Source organism: Equus caballus, chromosome 17 (assembly GCF_041296265.1).
Source record: "Equus caballus isolate H_3958 breed thoroughbred chromosome 17, TB-T2T, whole genome shotgun sequence".
Taxonomy (NCBI): domain Eukaryota; kingdom Metazoa; phylum Chordata; class Mammalia; order Perissodactyla; family Equidae; genus Equus; species Equus caballus.
The window spans coordinates 87,435,621-87,455,660 of record NC_091700.1 but is presented as its reverse complement, the minus strand read 5'-3'; the positions used below and the strand labels follow the sequence as shown (position 1 = coordinate 87,455,660).

General features: G+C 38.3%; 1 protein-coding gene across 1 annotated transcript in view; it reads right to left on the bottom strand.

Annotated features, from left to right (window-relative positions):
- Positions 1–1,611: 1,611 nt before the first annotated feature.
- Positions 1,612–20,040, bottom strand: part of RAP2A (RAP2A, member of RAS oncogene family) — a 49,653-nt gene continuing 31,224 nt past the window's right edge. The window contains exon 2 of the mRNA XM_005601374.3: positions 1,612–5,453. Within this exon, the coding sequence (XP_005601431.2) occupies positions 5,216–5,453 (238 nt within the window). The 3' untranslated portion in view covers positions 1,612–5,215. The remainder of the gene's footprint in view (positions 5,454–20,040) is intronic.

Here is a 20,040-nt window from a genome sequence, read left to right as displayed (position 1 = left end):
TTCAACCTTTCAAGTAGAGAGCAGACTACCTTTTCCTCCACTAAGAAGTCTTGGAGGAATCCTTATGAGGTAACATGATGACTACTGTTCTAAGAAAGTAGTGAAAGAAATAATACCTCGGCTTACCTGGAAAAGCAGCAAATCTTTTAAAATCTAGTATTTCAAGGGAAAAAAACAGAAACAGAAAAACCACAAAGCCAGAAAGAAAACATTAATATTGAAAAATGTAAAACCAGTTTCAACTATCCATTTAACAAATGAAGTGCCACATGTTTTATTAGTATTTACATGGCAACATAGATATTTTAAACTGAGAAACAAAAGAGGGGCCGCCCTGCGGCCGAATGGTTAAGTTCGTGTGCTCTGCTTCGGCAGCCCAGGGTTTTGCTGTTAGGATCCTGGGCGTGGACAGGGCACCACTCATCAGGCCATGCTGATACGGCGTCCCACATCACACAACCAGAGGCACTCACAACGAGAATATACAACTATGTACTGGGTGGCTTTGGGGAGGAGAAGAAGGAGAAAAAAAAAGACTGGCAATAGATGTTAGCTCAGGTGCCAATCTTTATAAAAAAAAGGAAATGAGAAGTCAGCAGCTTTTTTAGGGAATTTGTGACAATTTTCTCTGATTCACAGGTCCCAGAGGTCAGATGGGTTCCAAATTGCGTGGCACTTTATTCCTTCAATCATTTATTTATATTTCCATTCGTAGCCCTGAGGCAATCAATAAACAGTACAACTTGGGAGAATTTCAAAATACTATTTTTCAGCCACAGTGAAATTCTCCCAACTGAAAACAGAATTTGATAGGTTTAAATATTTTACAAATGCTTCAAATGAGATTAGGAAGCTAACCAGCAGACATTTATTATACTTATGTGCACATTTTCCTTTAAATATTTGAGATTCTATCTACAGTCCCTCTGTTATACTCATTCAGATTATTCTTATATTCTAAAACAATGAAGCGTCTAAACTGGGGGAATGTTGCCAGGGAATTTCAACAGAGTTTGAAGGCAACATAACCAAAAGGCATAGTTTAAATTGGCTTAGGGAATGAATGGGCTCCTTATCAGAGCAGCTGAAGGCTGTATATAATTAACAGCATCTGTCAACATTTACAAGGCCCCACATAGAACAGGCAGGCCCTACAGAACAGCAACCTCCAGCTTCTGGCACCTGAAAATCCATAAGACCTAAACAAAAAGATAGCCCCAAGCTATCAACAGCCGGTCACTGACACATTTTAGTGATACGAGCAGGACCATAGAGCCACTGCTAATTAATGTTAATTATCTAGAACAATTCTGTTACCATTAGCATCAAGACTTCAAATTAGCCAGCTATCATCAAAAATATAAAATGCTGTTTATGGAGATCAGTTTATATTTGTAATTACTGATTTTAAAAGTCTTTCTCCTGTTATTTTTAAAGGGTATGAAAATGAGCCAGTAACTTCCCTTTTTATATGATGAATTCTCAGTTTAATTCACTTTGAATATTTCTGTATCATGAGTATTAAATTCACCATATGGCAAGTTTTAGTTTTTGTATATATTAATACATTTCACTCAGGAACACGTACAAAACAAAACAATCCAGAGGAAGTTTCATTAAATAAATTTATTTGTTAAAATAATTTAACTCCAAATACAACTGCTGAATTTGCCTTGAGTTATAACTACAATTCATGTTTTAATTGAAATGTCAAAGTTTAACAACTGACATTGTTACAAAACAATAAACTGTTGTTCAATTTTAAATGGTCAGTTGTATTAGAGCTCAACAATTAACTGTGAACTATATCTCTGGGAAACCCCAAATCAATAATGATCAGTCTGTTTCCAAAACCCACTGCAGTCATTCTTGAAACCCTGATCAAGATTTAACAGATGCACAATGACACGTTAATTAAAAACAAAAAAGACCCCCATAGTCTTGAACATCTGATTGGCTAAGGAGACAATTAAAGCTCACCCAGTGCTAACACAAGACCACTGAGAAGAACAAAAACTCAAAAAGACAAAAAACAAACAGCAACAAACAAAATAAGCACTTTGGGATTCATACATACACAGACAGCATGCTCACTGGAAAAGGCCTGAAAACAAACAGCAGACATCCTTAGGCAACATTTCCTTATACAGAAGAGCAAATATCAGTAGTTTTACCACAGAAAAGTGATGGTAACTGTAGCAGTTAGAGTCAGAAGTTCAGTCCTAATTCTACAAACCAAAGGAGAAAATCATCAAAGCACCTTTCGATAGTTTAAGAAAGATTTCATGTAATACTTTTGATCAGATGCTGGCTTGTTTTGTGTAAGTTGAATAAAATGAGAGGCATCAGTTACCATCACTATCACAGCTTAAAAGAACCAAAAAAAAAGTTGCAACATAAAAGAAAAAAATTTTTTTAAATGCTGTGCCTTTGTATAAAAGTAAAACAAGACAAAACAAAAATAAACGAAAATCTTATCACAAATAGCTAAAGAAAAAGTGGGTCTTTGGATCAAACCATAACATTTTTAAGGCATGTTAGAAAAACTCTCACTTATCTAGTTGCTAGTCTGATCAGGGCATAAAATAAATAGCGACACAAGGTCACCAACTTTTCTCTGTAGCCACTATTATTTCATGTGCCAACAAATCTAATCTTTCTGTTCTTAAGCTTTTTATTAACATCTCAACAAACACATTCATTCAAGCTGCATTATATTCATACCAGATGAAATACCAACAGTAACACCACACGAGGGTTTCCACATTTCTGGGTATCTTTGATGCTTTGTCACTAAATACATACGGCTGTGTGGAAACACAGATCAAGCAGCCAAATCAGTTATTATTAACATCTTTACAGTAAAAGCCCACCTTATTGTGTGACACAAACATTTTTAACTAAACTCCAAATTTTTAGATACTCTTTTCCAACTTACATTTTGCCATACCTTTCATATTATGTAACTTATTTTTCTTGTCTGCATAGCAATCCATAACGTAAAACTGTAGAATCTTTACAGATGTTTTAATATGTAATCTTAGTTGTCAAAAATTGCTATTAAATATGGAATTCTTAAAAAAATTCTGAGAAGTTAGAAGCTTCAAAACTCAACCAATTCACTAACAAATATTTCTGTTTCAGTAGATAAATTGTACTTCTTGAATCTTTGATATCTCTACATGTTTGAGTCAAATCAACTTTTATATGATGAAATTTGTTTCAATAAAATTGATTAGAACTTTTTGTCTTAAAACAAGGTGCTTCATAATTAGGGGCTATAAAAATAACTATATTGAAGAATGCAAATATTGACAATTCAAAGACTTTTGACAACCACGGCCTGGTTTTACCCACATATATCTGTTTTTCTCATTGACAAAAAGCACTATCCACCTTTTTTCTATCCTGTAAGCTTAATGACAGTTTACCGAACACTTGGCGGGGGCGTGGGGGGAGGGGAAGGCGTGGGGGGGGGGAGGGCGGGCTACCAATTATTTCAATAATGTATAAAAAACCACAAATAATTTAAAAGAAAAAATGTTTTTGATACACTATATTCTGCAGTATAGATTCCCAGTATAGGCAGTTATCTCCAACTTGTGCCCAATTCTTAGGAACAATAAACACACATGCATACACAAACATACACTCTTCTCTCAGTCACACACATAAGACCAGAGGTTACTTGCACAAGAATGTGAAACCAACGAAATGTGGGGTGGTATTTGGATCACAGGCTCAGTGATATTGCAGTTCTGAAGGCCAAATTTATCTCCAGAGGATCAGCTCAAGATACTCTCTTCAGCATTTATAACTGAAGTTAGCTGAAAACCCTTCTACTCTTGATTGTAAAACTTATGAATAGGTTTTTTTCTGTGCCATTAGTCATGCAAATGATAAATACTTCACGGCTATGAAAACCAAAAATGTCAGAGCTTGAGCACCTTTTCAAAACAAAATATTCACTCTATCTTTATGTGCCACTTCAGTAATCAGGGCAAAATTGTTATAAGAAAATCTTTATATAATTCTCCAGGAAAATTAAAGATAAAGGTTTTTTTTTGTCCCTTACCTTCCACTCTATAATTTATCTTCTACTTTTAAGCCCAAATTACTTCACATGGTTACTCAATTTTTTAAATGCCTGCAATAAAGCTCTGCTCCAGCAAACTTGATTTTGAAAGCGGGTTAGCCAAGAAACACACCACAACCATAGCCCTTAAAGGCAGGAAGGAATCTGCTGCTTTCACGAACTAAAAATGCCAGCTATTTGTACTGTCCTGTGAGGTGCTGCAAATGGGAACATGTGGATGCAACATGGCTTCATTTTCCTGACATGATGGCACTAACTAATCTACTAGAACGCTTCTTGTTAGTAAGGCTAGGCAATCGCTTTCCATCACAGCTGCTTCCTCTTGTTCAATAAAGGAATAAAGACCATCCTGCTTGGTTAACAGAGAGTGGGTTCGGGGTTTTAATTGGTATTAAACCCTTGCGAGAGCCTCCATTTTCTGTGGCAAAGCAGGTGATTTAACACATTCTAAAGCCAGATTGTATTTTTACACAATCTGTTCTGATTTTTGCTCTATCAAGGATTGATGCATGAGTTAGTTCCATGTCACAAATTAGGATAACATCTACAATTAAGCATCAATTTTGAAAAACAGAAATATGTCAGCTGAGCAAAGAATCTCTCCCTGTAATGCTGTTGGCAGGTTAGCTGTTATTACTTACTTGACGGAATACATTGGTTAGAAGCATTATCTCAATTCCTGAAATTCAGTACTCTCGTAGGAAAATATTTCTCCTTATTCTTTTTTTAAGAAGACAAAATATTTAATTGCAAGCGGTCATAGGAATTCTTCTGTTTTCTCTCTCATGATTATTCTTAATTTATACAATAGTTGCTTCTGTCAACTCAGCAACAGTGCCATCATAACTTTCAAAGGAGATCACCCTGTAGATCGACTGGCTATGCCTTAAAGTTGCAGGTGCCTATAGAAGACTGAGGACAATGGTGAAAACTGTAGTTATGGAACCCAAATGCTACTCAGAGAGATCAACTGACAATCACCGCTCAATTCTGAATAAGGGCTGCTATTTCACTGTAGAGTCACACCACACAGCCTGCAAACTCCACAGTCGAGTAGACGAGGCTTGTTATCGCCTACAAGCTTGGGCAAATCCTGTCCAGGAGAGCCATATTTGAACGCTATTGTATGTTACATGCAGAGCAGCATGGGTCATCTTTGTCAGGCTGCGCAGCATAGTTCATTTGCCTCACAATTTCTGCAAAGAGTTCGTCCACCATCGTTTTACTCTTAGCAGAAGTCTCCATAAAGGGGCAGCCCCACTCTTCAGCAAGGGCTCTGCCTTCATTGGATGATACTTCTCTCTCACTTTCCAGGTCCACTTTGTTCCCAACCAGGATGACTGGCACTTTCTCATACCTATGAGAGAATAAGCAAAACACATACATATTGTAGAAGTTAGCAGAAAGTTAAACAGGTAAAATGTATTTTCTCTTTTTTCACTATATTCTACTACAAATATTCTCTTCAGTTGCATGAAAAATTATTTGCTCCACTCGGTCTGACACCTACCTGAGGGCATTCAGAAGCTGTTCTCATAGTGGATCATAAACAGGTTTTTCAAAATGATGTTTTTAATTAATCAATTATACATCCTTTAAAACCAACTTACCTTTCCAGACATATTTGGAAAATTATTCTCAGAATCTCAGAATAAATCTTCGTAGATGGATTAACAAACTTTTTTCATTATGAGAGATGCTGACTCAGAATTTCCCAGTTGATGAGGTAACAGCTCTACTGAGTAAACCACTTATAATTGTCAGCATTTTACTATGCTCTTTAAGTGTACAAAACTGAGAATGTTCTAATAGTTCCTAAATAACAAAAAAGCTAGCAGAATTTAGAAAACCTTTATAAAACTGTTAGATTAGCTAGTTGAAAGACAATTATGGCTCTTTTCAGCCTGTCAGGGATTAAATATTTCAATCATTAACTTCATCTGGTGTTGTCTCTTCTTTTCCTTCCTACCTAGAATAGGTGTGCTATAGATTCAATGTTTGTGTCCCCCTAAAATCTGTATGTTGAAACCTAATCCCCAGTGTGACGGTATTTAGGAGGCCAAGCTTTGGGAGGTGATTAGGTCATGAATGGGAGTAGTGGCTTACAAAAGAGACCCAGAGAGCTCCCCTGCCCCACTGCCACGTGAGGACACAACACCAAGATGACCGACTATGAGGCAGGGGAGCAGGCCCTCACCAGACACAGAATATGCCAGAGCCTTCATCTTGGACTTCCCAGCCTCCAATACTGTGAGAAATAAGTTTCTGTTGTTTAAGCCATGTAGTCTACGGTATTTTTGTTACAGCTGCCAGAACAGACTAAGAGAAGGTGTCTCTGAGTAAACATGCTTGGTAAGAGCTACACTTATAAAGATAACAAATGATATGCAAAGAACAAAAAAAGGATCCTAAATCATTTTGGTACTTAAAGATGATTCTCTCTACAATGGTTACTCGTGGTGTAAAAATACATGGTGCTCCTCTGCATATTTACTATTCTTGTTTATGTTGTCCTAAGAAATGGTGCTAATATATTTTCATAAGGCTATTTTTATTTAAAACATCATTTTAAAAGCTTTTCGTGATTTTAGCACAAATTAATGTGTGTGTGTGTGTTTGTACTTTCCCCTAAGCAGAATGCACATCTAATTTATAAAGTAAACTACAAAACTGCACATATGTGATAACATGTGACTGGACATTTGTTAGAAGAGAAAACTAACAGAGTCAAGACTTTACTGAGGCAGGATTTGGATAGAATTTTTATCATTCAGGAAACAGAAGGATAGGCAGGCAGGTGGCGAGAGAGACGATACTTCCACAGTTTCATCATCCTGTCACGAAGGTTCTCTCCACTCACTCTAACTTGTAAAGCAAACTAGATTCCCTACAGGGTCTCACTTTTTTCTTTGGCACTAGATCCAAAGGTCTCACAAGAGGGTATACTCCAGGCTGTGTGCCATTGAGCAATCTGAAACATAAAAACAATTTAAAAATGTGTAGGGATAACAACATCAAAGGTAAATCTAGAATTCAGATTTTATCATTTTGCAGGAAATGGATCTGGACAACTCCAACTTACAACAAAGGACTTCATATGAATTTACTGTCTAGCAACGGTGTCTTATGCTTTCTGGCCTCAGATCATACTGAGAGCTCTGAATATATGACACAAGGGGTTTTCACATCCTCTAGGACTCTTACACACAAACAATGATGTGTACCCCCTGGCCTACAGGAGGACAAATGGCAGTGAGAATGAAGCTGCATTACAAACACCACCTATCAGCTGCTTCGCATACAAGCCCTCTTGACCTGCTGTAGGCAGATGCGTGGCAGGGAGCTAATGTGCAGTCCTGTCAGGACGTCAGTTCCTAAGCTGTTTTACTTATAAAGATGTACTTGCATTTCATTTTTCTTAAGAGAGTATATACATCACAGTGTGTTTTAAAAATGCTTTGTTTGGCAGCGAAGTAACATAAACATTAATACGATTCAGTAAAATTTATTGAATTTAATTAAGTTAAAAATTACTTTCAATCTCTGTTTATAATACTCAATAATAAAGAGTAAAGTGGTAAGACATCACCTTCTATTATTAGGCAAGTGATAAATATTTTAAAGAATATTTTTTAGTTTAAATATAGTATTTTATCATGTTTTCTACATAAAGAAATATCTCCCACACTTCTAATTAAAAACTACAAATATATGGATTTTTATTTTTTTAAAGATTGGCACCCGAGCTAAAATCTGTTGCCAATATTCTTTTTTTTTCTTCTGCTTCTCTGGAAAGCCCCCCAGTACATAGTTGTATATTCTAGTTGTAGGTCCTTCTGGTTCTATGTGGGACGCTGCCTCAGCATGGCCTGATGAGTGGTGCTAGGTCTGCGCCCAGGATCCAAACTGGGGAAGCCCTGGGCCGCCAAAGCAGAGTGCAAGAACTTAATTACTGGGCCACAGGGCCGGCCCCTGGATTTTTAAAACTTGCAAAAATACCAAATCATTAACAGTTGTATGATAGAACCAAGAATCTGAATAAGTCTTGCCAACAGAATCTCAAAAGGGCAACGAGAACATTGCAAACACAGGTCCACATGTAAAACTGTTAAATGAAGATCACAATTTAGTCACTATCAGAGAATCTATTCATTATATCACTAACTGCATTGTCAGTGGTCTCGTATTTTTTTTTTTTGAGGAAGATTAGCCCTGAGCTAACATCCATCGCCAATCCTCCTCTTTTTGCTGAGGAAAAGTGCCCTGAGCTAACACCCGTGCCCATCTTCCTCTACTTTATATGTGGGGTGCCTGCCACAGCGTGGCTTGACAAGTGGTGTGAAGGTCTGTGCCTGGGATTTGAACTGGCGAACCCCAGGGAGCAGAGCTAGTGCACTTAACTGCTACGCCACCAGGCCGGCCCCAGTGGTCCTTCCTAAAACCAAGATGCTAAAGACACTAGAGAAATCTAGATTAATATCCTCATAAGACTTTAAAAGACTGAATAAGATCTTCGGGAAAGAAAAGGTATTCTGTACATTTCAGAATACCAGATGGCAATAAATTTTCTCTTTCTGTTAACCTTCAACTATGAGACAGTAAGAAAAGATTCTAAACTAGGATTTGGAGGCTCAGCTTCCACTCCTGCCAACGAGAGGCTACAAGACTGAGCAAATCATTTACTCTACTCATTTGTATTTCATTTACTTGTCAGTAAAAAAGGAACAAGAGTATCTGTTCCCACTTAACACACAAGGCTGCTGTAAAGGTCAAACGAGAGGATGAAGAAAAGACCAAGTAGAGATAAATGCAGGGTGGTGTTTCTTTCCCCTCCTGCTGGCTGATATGAGACCACAGCTTCAGTAGGTGTCAAGAAGCAGGAGAAATGGATCGAGGGAGGTGAGGAGCTCCTGAAGAGGGATGACCCAAGCCAGGGTGCTGTGGGGTGGGGTAGAGACAGCAAAAGAGAGACAGACAGAGCCAAAAGGAATAATGCAGCCACCCGACATCAGCCTATCCCTTCTTTTTCTTTTTATGTTCCCTGAGAGTGATTTTCTTTCTTTTTTTTTTTCTTTCCTGCTTTATCTCCCCAAACCCTTCCTGAACACAGTTGTATGTCTTAGTTGCAGGTCCTTCTAGTTGTGGGATGTGGGACGCCGCCTCAACGTGGCCTGACGAGTGGTGCCATGTCGCACCCAGGATCCGAACCCTGGGCCAGCGCAGTGGAGCACGCGAACTTAACCACTCGGCCATGGAGCTGGCCCAGCCTATCCCTTCTCTAGTCCCCCGTGCTGAGCACCACGGTATGAGGAACAAGAAAGGCGGAAAAGCCTGCTCCAAATATGGAGACCCACGGGGAAGGGAATCTGAGGAGGCTGTGGGCTGAGATGACAGGAATACGTCCTATACGTGAAGGTAAGATTTGGAGAAACTTGGATCCTCCCTAAGGAAGATGGGTGAGAAGGAAAAGAAAACGCAGCAAAGCGTCGTGCTGACAGCATAGAGGAGGGTGTGAGGAAACTGGTCTTGCTCTTTGTTGTAGCAATATGGTGGATTAAAAAACAAACAGGCAAAAAACCCAGACCAGGACTCCAGTCCCAAAACTGCCGCTAGCGAGTTCTGTGAATTCAGAAAATTAATCTCTTGGCTCCTCAGTTTCTTGAACTAGAAAATGAGTGGGGCTGGATAACTTCTATGGTGCTCTTAAGCTCTGAACTTAAACATCAGAAGAGACATAGGGGGTCACTCCCAGAAGGAACACATACCATTTACCAAGTAATTGCTGAGAGCTTAGCACTGTTCTAAGAACAATACCCAACAGGCCGATACTTACAAGGGACAGGAAAGCATACACCAGGAGTAAGGCCAAAACGCAGGGGGAAACCTCATCAGATCTCGCGGGGCCACAACACCCACCAGCAGAGATTTTCAGCTCTACAAGAAGGGCATATACTGCCAGCGTGCTGACTCACAGGCAGAAGGCAAAGACGTTCTGAGGACCTAGGCACTTCCACTCCACTGACAATACTGCTCCAACACAAACGTGGGATGGTTTTTTTTTTGAAGATTGGCATCTGAGCCAACAACAGTTGCCAATCTTCCTTTTTTTTGTTTTCTGCTTTCTCTCCTCCCCCACCCCCAATACATAGTTGTATATCTTAGTTGCAGGTCCTTCTAGTTGTGGCATGTGGGACGCCGCCCCAACATGGCCTGATGAGCCATGTCCACGCCCAGGATCCGAACCAGCGAAACCCTGGGCCTCCGCAGTGGAGCCCATGAACTTAACCACTCGGCCACGGGGCCGGCCCCTGGGATGGTTTTAATACACGAGTACTGAAGGCTCTATTGAAAACTGCCTGCCACTGCATAAATAATTAGTAATAAACAATCAATGTATTATGTATTTAACTATTTAACTCATGTCTTGGATAACTTCCTACTATGTGCTAGAATGAAACACAGATGTCTGCTCTCACAGTGAGGACAGTCTAGCAGAGGAGACAGACATTGACAACAAAAAAATAGGTAAATTATAGGTTTACTAAAAGGTGTTAAGTGCAATGGAAAAAAAGAAAATGTAGATCAGGGAGAGGGTTGGAGGCATAGGTGCAATTTTAAGTAAGAGGCTCTGGGTAGGCCTTGTTGGGAAGGTGGCATGTGAGCGAAGACGTGAATGGAGTTAGGGAGTTTCCAAGCATGTATCTGGGGGAAGAGCATTCCAGAGGGGATATGGACTAGATGGCTCGAAAGCCAGTGGGAGAATACATGGTGGTCCACGGGGTAACAAGTGGCCTGGGGGGGGTCAATCTGCATAACCTCCTGCAACCAGAAGGCCTGCAGTGTAGGAAACTTGCTTGTTAGAGGCTACACAGAACTTAGGAATATGGGTGGCAGAAGTGGCCTCAGAAGACAAATGTGACATTTATGACAAGGACAACTATATTATTTAGTAAGACTAGGCACCTGGTTAGTGATGACGGCAGTTACTTTCATTTCATGTTCTATATTGTTTTATGAGTTGTCTTTTTTCCTTTTTCTAAACACATCATTTGGGAATGAAGTTGAAGATGCAAAATTCTACAAATATTGGATTTATGCATTATTGTTAACCTGATCGTGAGCAGGATATCACCTTGTCCACATTTTAAACATCAGCTGGTTTCTCATCAACTTCAGCACATCTTCCTTGACATTTCCTTTAAGAACATGACCAGGGTCACACAGTGGCTGCTGCAGCTCAAATGATTTTAATTTTGTTCACAGTGTGTGGACAGACACTTGTTTTATTAACATACATTTTCATATTATTTATTGTATTCATGAGCATGATTACATAATGTATTAATAAATAACGCTAGGTCTTTTAAGCAGCTCTGCTTAATGCGTTGAACGAAACATCAGAAATACTGGCTCGAGTACCACTTAGCTCTAGAACGCTGATGGGCTTCAGCGAGGCAGCTTTGTAAATATGAAGAGTTCAAAAAGCGTTTGATGGGTTTATCAATGGACTTTATGTTCTTTTCTCCTTTTTTTGGTAACTGTCCTGACATGTGTATATGCGTGTGTATGTATATTTTACTCTAGTTGTGTCTTAACTTGGCTGACCATCAAAATAACTTGAGAATTAAAAAAATACTGATTCCTGGGGGACCGGCCCGGTGGCGCAGAAGTTAAGAGCGCATGCTCTGCTTTGGCAGCCCGAGGTTCAGCAGTTCGGATCCTGGGTGCGGACATGGCACCACTTGCCAAGCCATGCTGTGGTAGGCATCCCATGTATAAAGTAGAGGAAGATGGGCACGGAGGTTAGCTCAGGGCCAGTCTTCCTCAGCAAAGAGGAGGACTGGCAGCAGATGTTAGCTCAGGGCTAATCTTCCTCAAAAAAAAAAAACCACCAAAGACTGATTCCTGGGTCCTACTGCAGAGCTACTGAATTTGAATTTGTGGGATCAGGACCCAAGAGCCTATTAAAATCTCTATCTATAAGCTCTGAAGACTAATTGTGAGGTTCAGCAAGGTTTAGGAATCACTGGCCTAATCTGCTACTTTATGACCCCAAACAATATTCTATGTGTATAGTTCATGGTTTTGTATTGTGGCAAATCCAGAATCAATTCCTTTTTCCCTTCATTTATTCACCAATCATAAGTTGTAGACAGATACTACTACTGTCTACAGTTCCTTTAAGTTCCTTCTGAGGGTGCTGTATTGTAGCATATTAAAAGAAGGCCATACTTGACATGAATTTTATCATGCTGTTCTCTTCTTAGTCATTTTTTCACAAGGAGGTTGAAATACACTTCTCTTTGAATTCAGAAATGAGAATCAGAAAGATTTCTATAGGTCCCCTTGTTCAACCTTCTACCCATTGTTAAAAATCTCATCTACCAAGAGAGTCTCAAGGCAAAATGTCAAAACACCTGATGCTTCAATCACTTGCACGACAACTTTACCAAACAGTTATGTAGCCTACATTTGAACATGTTTTCTGATGTGGAACTCTTATCTCAGGTAACCCAATTTGTCCTTTCTGTCAGTTCTGTTAAATGTTAGTGTTACATAGAGACAGAGATTGGACTGGTGGTTACCAGAGGGAAAAGGGGAGAGAGGAGGACAAAAGGAGTGACTAGGCACATGTGTGTGGTGATGCACTGTAATTAGTCTTTGGAGGGGGGGTGAATGTGATGTAGTCTACACAGAAATCGAAATATAATGATGTACACCTGAAATTTATATGATGTTATAAACCAATGTTACTGCAATAAAAAAAAAAAAGTGTTAAAAAGTCAGTGTTGGGGCCGGCCTGATGGTGTAGTGGTTAAGTCTGCGCACTCTGCTTCGGTGGCCCGGTATTCGCAGGTTCAGATCCTGTGCATGGACCCACACACCGCTCATCAAGCCATGCTGTGGCAGCGTCTCACATACCAAGTAGAAGAAGACTGGCGTGGATGTGAGCTCAGGGACCATCTTCCTCAAGCACAAAGAGGAAGATTGGCAACAGATGTTAGTGCAGGGCCAATCTTTCTCATACAAACAAAAAAAGTCAGTGTTGAAAAGTTTACCCCTATCTAATGAGTTGTGTCTGTAACATGCTGTCCCTTCTCACAGGTTCTAGTTCTTACACCATTTAGAATATAGAAATATTTTCCTTTCTCCAAAGTGAAAATAGGTTTTCTTCCCCTTCTTCCTGCTCAAATTAAATAATACATAATGCTATTAAAAAGCAAATCCTGGCAATATTTAAATAGGCAAAGAGGAAAATGAAAAACATTCTTAATCTCACCCCCATGAGAATAATCACTGTAACTATTTTGGTGGATATCCTTCCAGACTATTTTCCTATACAGTCACGTGCCACGTAACGTTGGGGATTTATTCTGAGAAGTGCATCATTAGGTGACTTTGTCACTGTGCAAACATCATAGAGTACACTTACACAAACCTGGATGGTACAGCCTACTACACACCTAGGTTATCAGATACTAATTTTTGGGATCACCCTCATACACACGGTCCATCACTGACCAAAATGTTGTTATGCAGTGCATAACTGTACATATCTACATAGACACAGGTATAAATTTTTATAGAAGGAGATTATACCGATTATATTTAGTACCTTCAATTTTCACTTAATATCACGGAGCTTTCCATTTCAATAAATGATATATATTACATTAATGGCTAATTACCATTCCATTTGATAGAACCTACACTATAAGTGTACCATAATTTAATTACTCCTTCCCCCTTACTGTATATGAAGGCTTCCCATCCCCATTTTTTTCACTACATAAACAGCAATCTGATCAACTACACCTAGAAATGTGATTTCTGTCTCAAACATAGGTGTGTGTGTGTACTGCATACCCTTTGAAGCAGAAAAATCACATTTCCAGGTTAGTTTATCAGGCTATTGTGCGAGCGTGCACACACATGCACACATGCAATTTCAATGGACATCTGGAAATTTATACTACAACCAATAGTGCTTAAATTGAGTGTGCTTGTTTCCCCACTCTTAGGACTGATGTTTTTAATCTTTCAGTAAAGTATTATGGCAGTTCTGAAGAAAGAGGATCACATTTGGCTAGGAGCTGAAGGGTTCTACCACAGCTTGCTAGTATGAAACATCATATTTCTCTTAAGGATGGAAAACATGAGAGAAATAAAGCTGCCTTCTTCCTCTAAACTGACTTGTTTTGAAGTGACTATTTTATCTTAAAAGCGCATTTCTGGTGATTTAGCTTGAATAATGAGAGGAAGTGACAAACCTTTGCTCTCACTTTCTCTTGGTTTCCAAACGTATAGTGAAGAAGAACAGAGGGAAATTTGTAAATGTAACATAAAAAGTAAGAATAACAATATTAACAAGATATTGAAAGCTATCAGGGATACTCCTTACCAATGTAAATAAAAATAATCTTCCTTTCATAGAAATTAAGAGCTGACACTATATCAGAAGAACGGATTCCTAACAGTTTATGAGGGACCAACTGGTGCAACTCAAGCACTTTAAATGAACTGCATTAGAAAGCCACTTGAGGGAGAAATATTTGTAAAGCTTATATCAGATAAAGATTTTTATCCAGGGGCCAGCCTGGCGGCATAGTGGTTAAGTTTGTGTGCTCTGCTTTGGTGACCTGGGGTTCCTTGGTTCAGATCCTGGGCGGGGACCTACACAGTGCTCATCAAGCCATGCTGAGGTGGTATCCCATATACAAAACAGAGGAAGATTGGCACAGATGTTAGCTTAGCAACAATCTTCCTCAAGCAAAAAGAGAAAGACAGGCAACAGATGTTAGTTCAGGGCCAATTTTCCTCACTTAAAAAAAAAAAAGAAAAAGAAAAAAAGACTGTTATCCAAAATATACAAAGTCTTAAAATTCAACAAGAACAAAGCAACCCATTAAAAAATGGGCAAAACACCTTAACAGACACCTCATCAAAGAAAGTATACAGATGGCAAATAAGCTTATGAAAAGATACTCCACATTATATGTCATCAGAGAAATGCAAATTAAAAGACACCACTACACGCCTATTAGAATGGCCAAAGTCCAGAACACTGACAACACCAAATACCGGAGAGGCTGTGGACCAACAGGAACTCTTGTTCATCGCTGGTGGGAATGCAAAATGGTATAGGCACTCTGGAAGGCAGTTTGGTGGCTTCTTACAAAACTACAAAACTGTACATACTCTTACCATAGACTCCAGCAATCCTTGGTATTTACCCAAAGGAGCTGAAAACTTACATCTATACACAAAATTACGTATGGATGTTTATAGCAGGTTTATCATAATTGCGAAAACTTGGAAGCAACCAAGATGTCCTTCAGTGGGTGAGTGAATAAACAAATTGTGGCACATGCAGACAATGGAATATCATTTAGTGTTAAAAAGAAATAAGCTATCAAGCCATGAAAAGACAGGGAGGAATCTTAAGTGTACATTATTAAGTGAAAGAAACCAATCTGAAAAGGCTATATACTGGTTTATATGTGATTTATATATGATTTCAACTACATGACATTGTGGAAGAGGCAAAACTATGGACACAGTTAAAAAGATCACTGGTTGCCAGGGAGTGAATGGGGGAGAAGGATGAATAGGTAGAATACTGAAGATTTTCAGGGCAGTGAAAATACTCTTTATGATAACATAATGGTGGCTATACATTGTTATATATTTGTCCAAACCCAGAGAATGTACAAGACCAAGAATGAACTCTAAGGTAAACTATGGACTTTGGGTATTATGATGTGTCAGTGTAGGCTCATCAGTTCTAACAAATGTCCCATCTGGTGGAGATATTGATAGTGTGGGAGACTATGCATGTGTGGGGGTAGGGGGTACATGAGAAATCTCTGTATCTTCTCAATTTTGCTGTGAACCTAAAACTACTCTAAAGAAATAAGGAAAAAAGCCACTTGAGGACTTCTAGTGTGGACAAGGTAGTCTTAAGTCCACTAAAGCTTTTATCTTCCATTGATTACAAATAAAAACAAAAGCAAGCAGATTAGGGAGGAGAGTCAACACCTGAAGAAAGATCCATATAGAGGTGAGTTTCCTGGTTTTTCCCTTTTCTCTTGTGGCCTTGAGCTGAGCGAGGGCACTCAGTGGTGTGCACACACAGCTAAAACTCTGGGAGAAATTTTGTTTTTCTTAACCAGATCATCAGGGGAAAGGGGTCCCTGTGAACTGGAGTATGTATGTGAGTGGGAATCTCTCCCTTTTTTCTCTCACAGCTCACCTAGAGTGGGTGCCTAGCAGAGATGAGGTGGTGGGCTGTGCCAGCAACTAAGACTTCATTCTTTCCGGCTAAAGGCACTGGGAAAAGGGCTCGTTAAGATCCAAAGAGGATGAAAGAAATCCCATTTTTTTCCTTTTCTTTTTTCTCTGCCCACTTTGCCAGGAACATGACCCTAATTGTGAGAGCTGTGCAGCAGTGCAGAAGGCTATCAACCAACTTTATCTAATTAACATTTACAGAACACTCCACTCCATAAAAGCAGAATGCACATTCTTCTCAAATGTACCTGTAGCATTCACTAAGACAGACTATATTTTTGGTTATAAATAAAAACTGTAACAAATGTAAAAGAACTGAAATGATGCAAAATATGTTCTCACACCATAATGGAATTAAACTAGAAATTAGTAACAGAAAGATAAATCTCCAAATATTTGGAAACTGAACCACACATTTTTAAATAATCCAGGGGTCAAAGAAGACATCACAAGGAAAACTAGAAAACATTTAATTGAATGAAAATGAAAATATAACATATCAAAACTTGTGGGAAGCAGCTAAAGCAGTACACAGAGGTAAATTATAGCATTAACTGTTTATATTTGAAAAGAAGAAAGGCCTCAAATCAATGATCTATGCTCTACCTTAAGAAATTAGAAAAAGTGCAAAATAAGTTCAAATTAAGCAGAAGGAAGAAATAACACAGAAGAAAAATCACAGAAAATGAGACCAGAAAAATACAGAAAATCAATGAAACTAAAAAATTAGTTCTCTGAAAAGATCAATAAAAGTGATAAACCTCTAGCTAGACTGACCTAGCTAGATTGACCAAGAAAAAAAGATGACATAAATTAACAATATCAGAATGAAAGAAGGTAATCACTATAGACCCTACAGACATTTAAAGTATATGTCCCTGAAATAGAAAATTAGATGAAGTGCACCAATTCTTGAAGCAAACAATTACTTATGTGATATCATCCATGCTCCCTTCTTTAGGGACTGTTAACCATGCCATATTTAAACCCCTCTATTTAGCTTCTTCAGCTATCCAAACTCTTGCCTCTTATAACTAATTCAACTTTATCTCCTACAACTTTCCAAAGAGAATCCTCTGTTCTAAATTTTGTCTCCTTGTTCATGGTGGTCTTCTAACTATAGCGGTCGCTACCAATCAAATTCTAACTACTATTCAAAGCTTAGGTCAAATTTCATCCCTTTAAAAACTCTTCTTTTACTTCTGTAGATAGCTCATTTGTTGGAACTCTTATTTACATTTTATATCACTAAGAATTTGAGGTTCATAAGTTTTCCTTAATTTACTTCTTGAGTATCTGCTAGGCAGTGTGTGAGCAACTGGGGATATAAGACAAATAAGGTCCTTGGAGCTTATATTCAAGTCGGGGGACACACAACAAACCAACAAAAAACATAACTAAAGATTGTTATAGCAGTTACGAAGAAAATAGGTATTGATTAACATACAGTAACTTGGGTAGGCTAATATTATATGAGGTGATCAAAGAAGACATCTCTAGGGAACTGAAATCTAAGCAGAAGCTTGAAGGGTGACAGTTGAGTTAGCCCTGGGAAAAAACCAGGAATGCAACATTTTAGACAGAAGGAAAAGCAAATGTAAAAGATAGGCAGTAGGAAAGTGCTAGGCTTATTCAAGGGGCAAAAAGGAGACCAGCATGGCTAGAGCATAAAGTGCCACAAGAGTAGAAGCAGGAAGGGGCACAACAGTAGAAGTAGGAAGATAGGAGATGACTGCAATGTTCTAGGCAGGAGACAATGATTACTTGAACAGGATGATGACTACAATAGCAGAAATAACTATGCTTTAAAATATACTTTGGAGGCAGCAACAACAAAGACATGATAATGGACTGGTTGAAGGAGAAAGAGCAGGTAGTGGTTTTGACAAAAAAAGAGAAATCAGTAATGATTCATAGGTAAACTACTGTTTTTTCTCCTGACTAGGAACATAAGGCCCCAAGGGGAACTACCATGTGCCTCCTATTACCCTGTTTCTAATACACTTACACTGGGATCATGTTTAAAATTATCTTCGTTATCCAAATCACTACTTCTTACAAAGAAACTTTCAGTATATCATGGAGTTCTTAATAAACATTAAACATGATCTCCTCTTAGCTTAAAATTTACAAAATGATGATTTTCCTGTAGATGTGGTTACTTCCTTTTCTTATAAATAACTTTAACTTTTCAAATATCCTACTGAGGTTAATTCACTTCACATTTACCTTAGTATCATTTCTGGATTTCCACCTATCCTTTATTACCTGGGAGTCTTTTTGAAGACGTATGTTGTTTCCAGATCTTTTACTATGTAAGATAATCAATTCCCACTTAAATTTTACCTTATTTGAAGGTCTTTTCATATACTCTCAAATTACCACTAATAGAAAAGAGTGAGATTTTAGCCTTCAACTTTTACCAAAGACTTGGACATTTCTAAAAGTTTGTGAATGACAATTACTCAACACTGTAAACATACTTCTTTAAAGCTCTTTTTGATTACTTTAATCAGGCCTTTAAAAGTCTTAGAAAAATATTACATCAATCAACAAGAAGCCTCAAACACGTTTTGACAGGAGGGACAGTATAAATAAAAACTCTACCACTGTCTCCTTCTTCTTAGGCTCTCCCAAGAAGGAAAAAGTCACTATTGTGTTATATTTCTCAATATGACCTTTTCAGCATTATGTTCTCCTCAGCCAAGTGTTCCAATATAAAAAATAAAGTTTGGAAAATTCCAGTGTTTTAGAAGGTGGGGCAGAAGGGAAGAGACAGGTAAACTAGCAAAAGCAGTCATTGTTCTGTCTTCAGCTAGGGAAAAGGTGAATGGTACCCAATATGTCCAAAGGCAATTTAAGATGACTCAACCAATTCCTTGAAAAGTACAAACCATCACAATTCATTCATATCAAATAGATCATTGAAACAGCCCTAAAACTACCAAAAAATCTCCAGGCCAGGAGGGAAAAATCTTTCCCAAAAAGAAATCTCCAGGCTCAGAGGGTTTCACTAGAGAATTCTATTAAACGTTTAAATAAGAATTAACTCTAATTCTACCCAGTCTTTCGCAGAAAATAGTAGACAGAACATGTCCCAATTCACTTAAAAAAGAGTATTACCTGGATACCAAAACCAAAGACAGTATGAAAAAGGAAACTATACACCAATATCCCTCATGAATATAGATGCAAAAATCTTTATTAAAATTCTAGCAAATACAATTGAGCAACATATAAAAAGAATTACACACCATGATCAAGGAGTTTATTTCAGGAATGCAAGGCTGGTTCAATATTTGAAAATTAAACAACGTAATCTACCATATTAATAAGTTAAACAAGAAAACTCACACGATCTTATCAATCAATACAGAAAAAGTATTTGATAAAACTTAACACCTAATTATAATAGAAACCGTCACAGGAATAGGAAGAGAGGAGAACATCCTCAACTTGATAAAGAACATCTCCAAAACTCTAGTTACCATCATATTTAATGGTGAAAGCCTGAATATTTTCTCCTTAGGACCAGGAACATGCCAAGGATGTCCACTCTCATCACTCTTATTCGATAGAGTACTAGAAGTTCTAGTCAATGCAATAAGCAGTAAAACGCAAGAATAAAAAGGCATAGATATTACAAAGAAAGA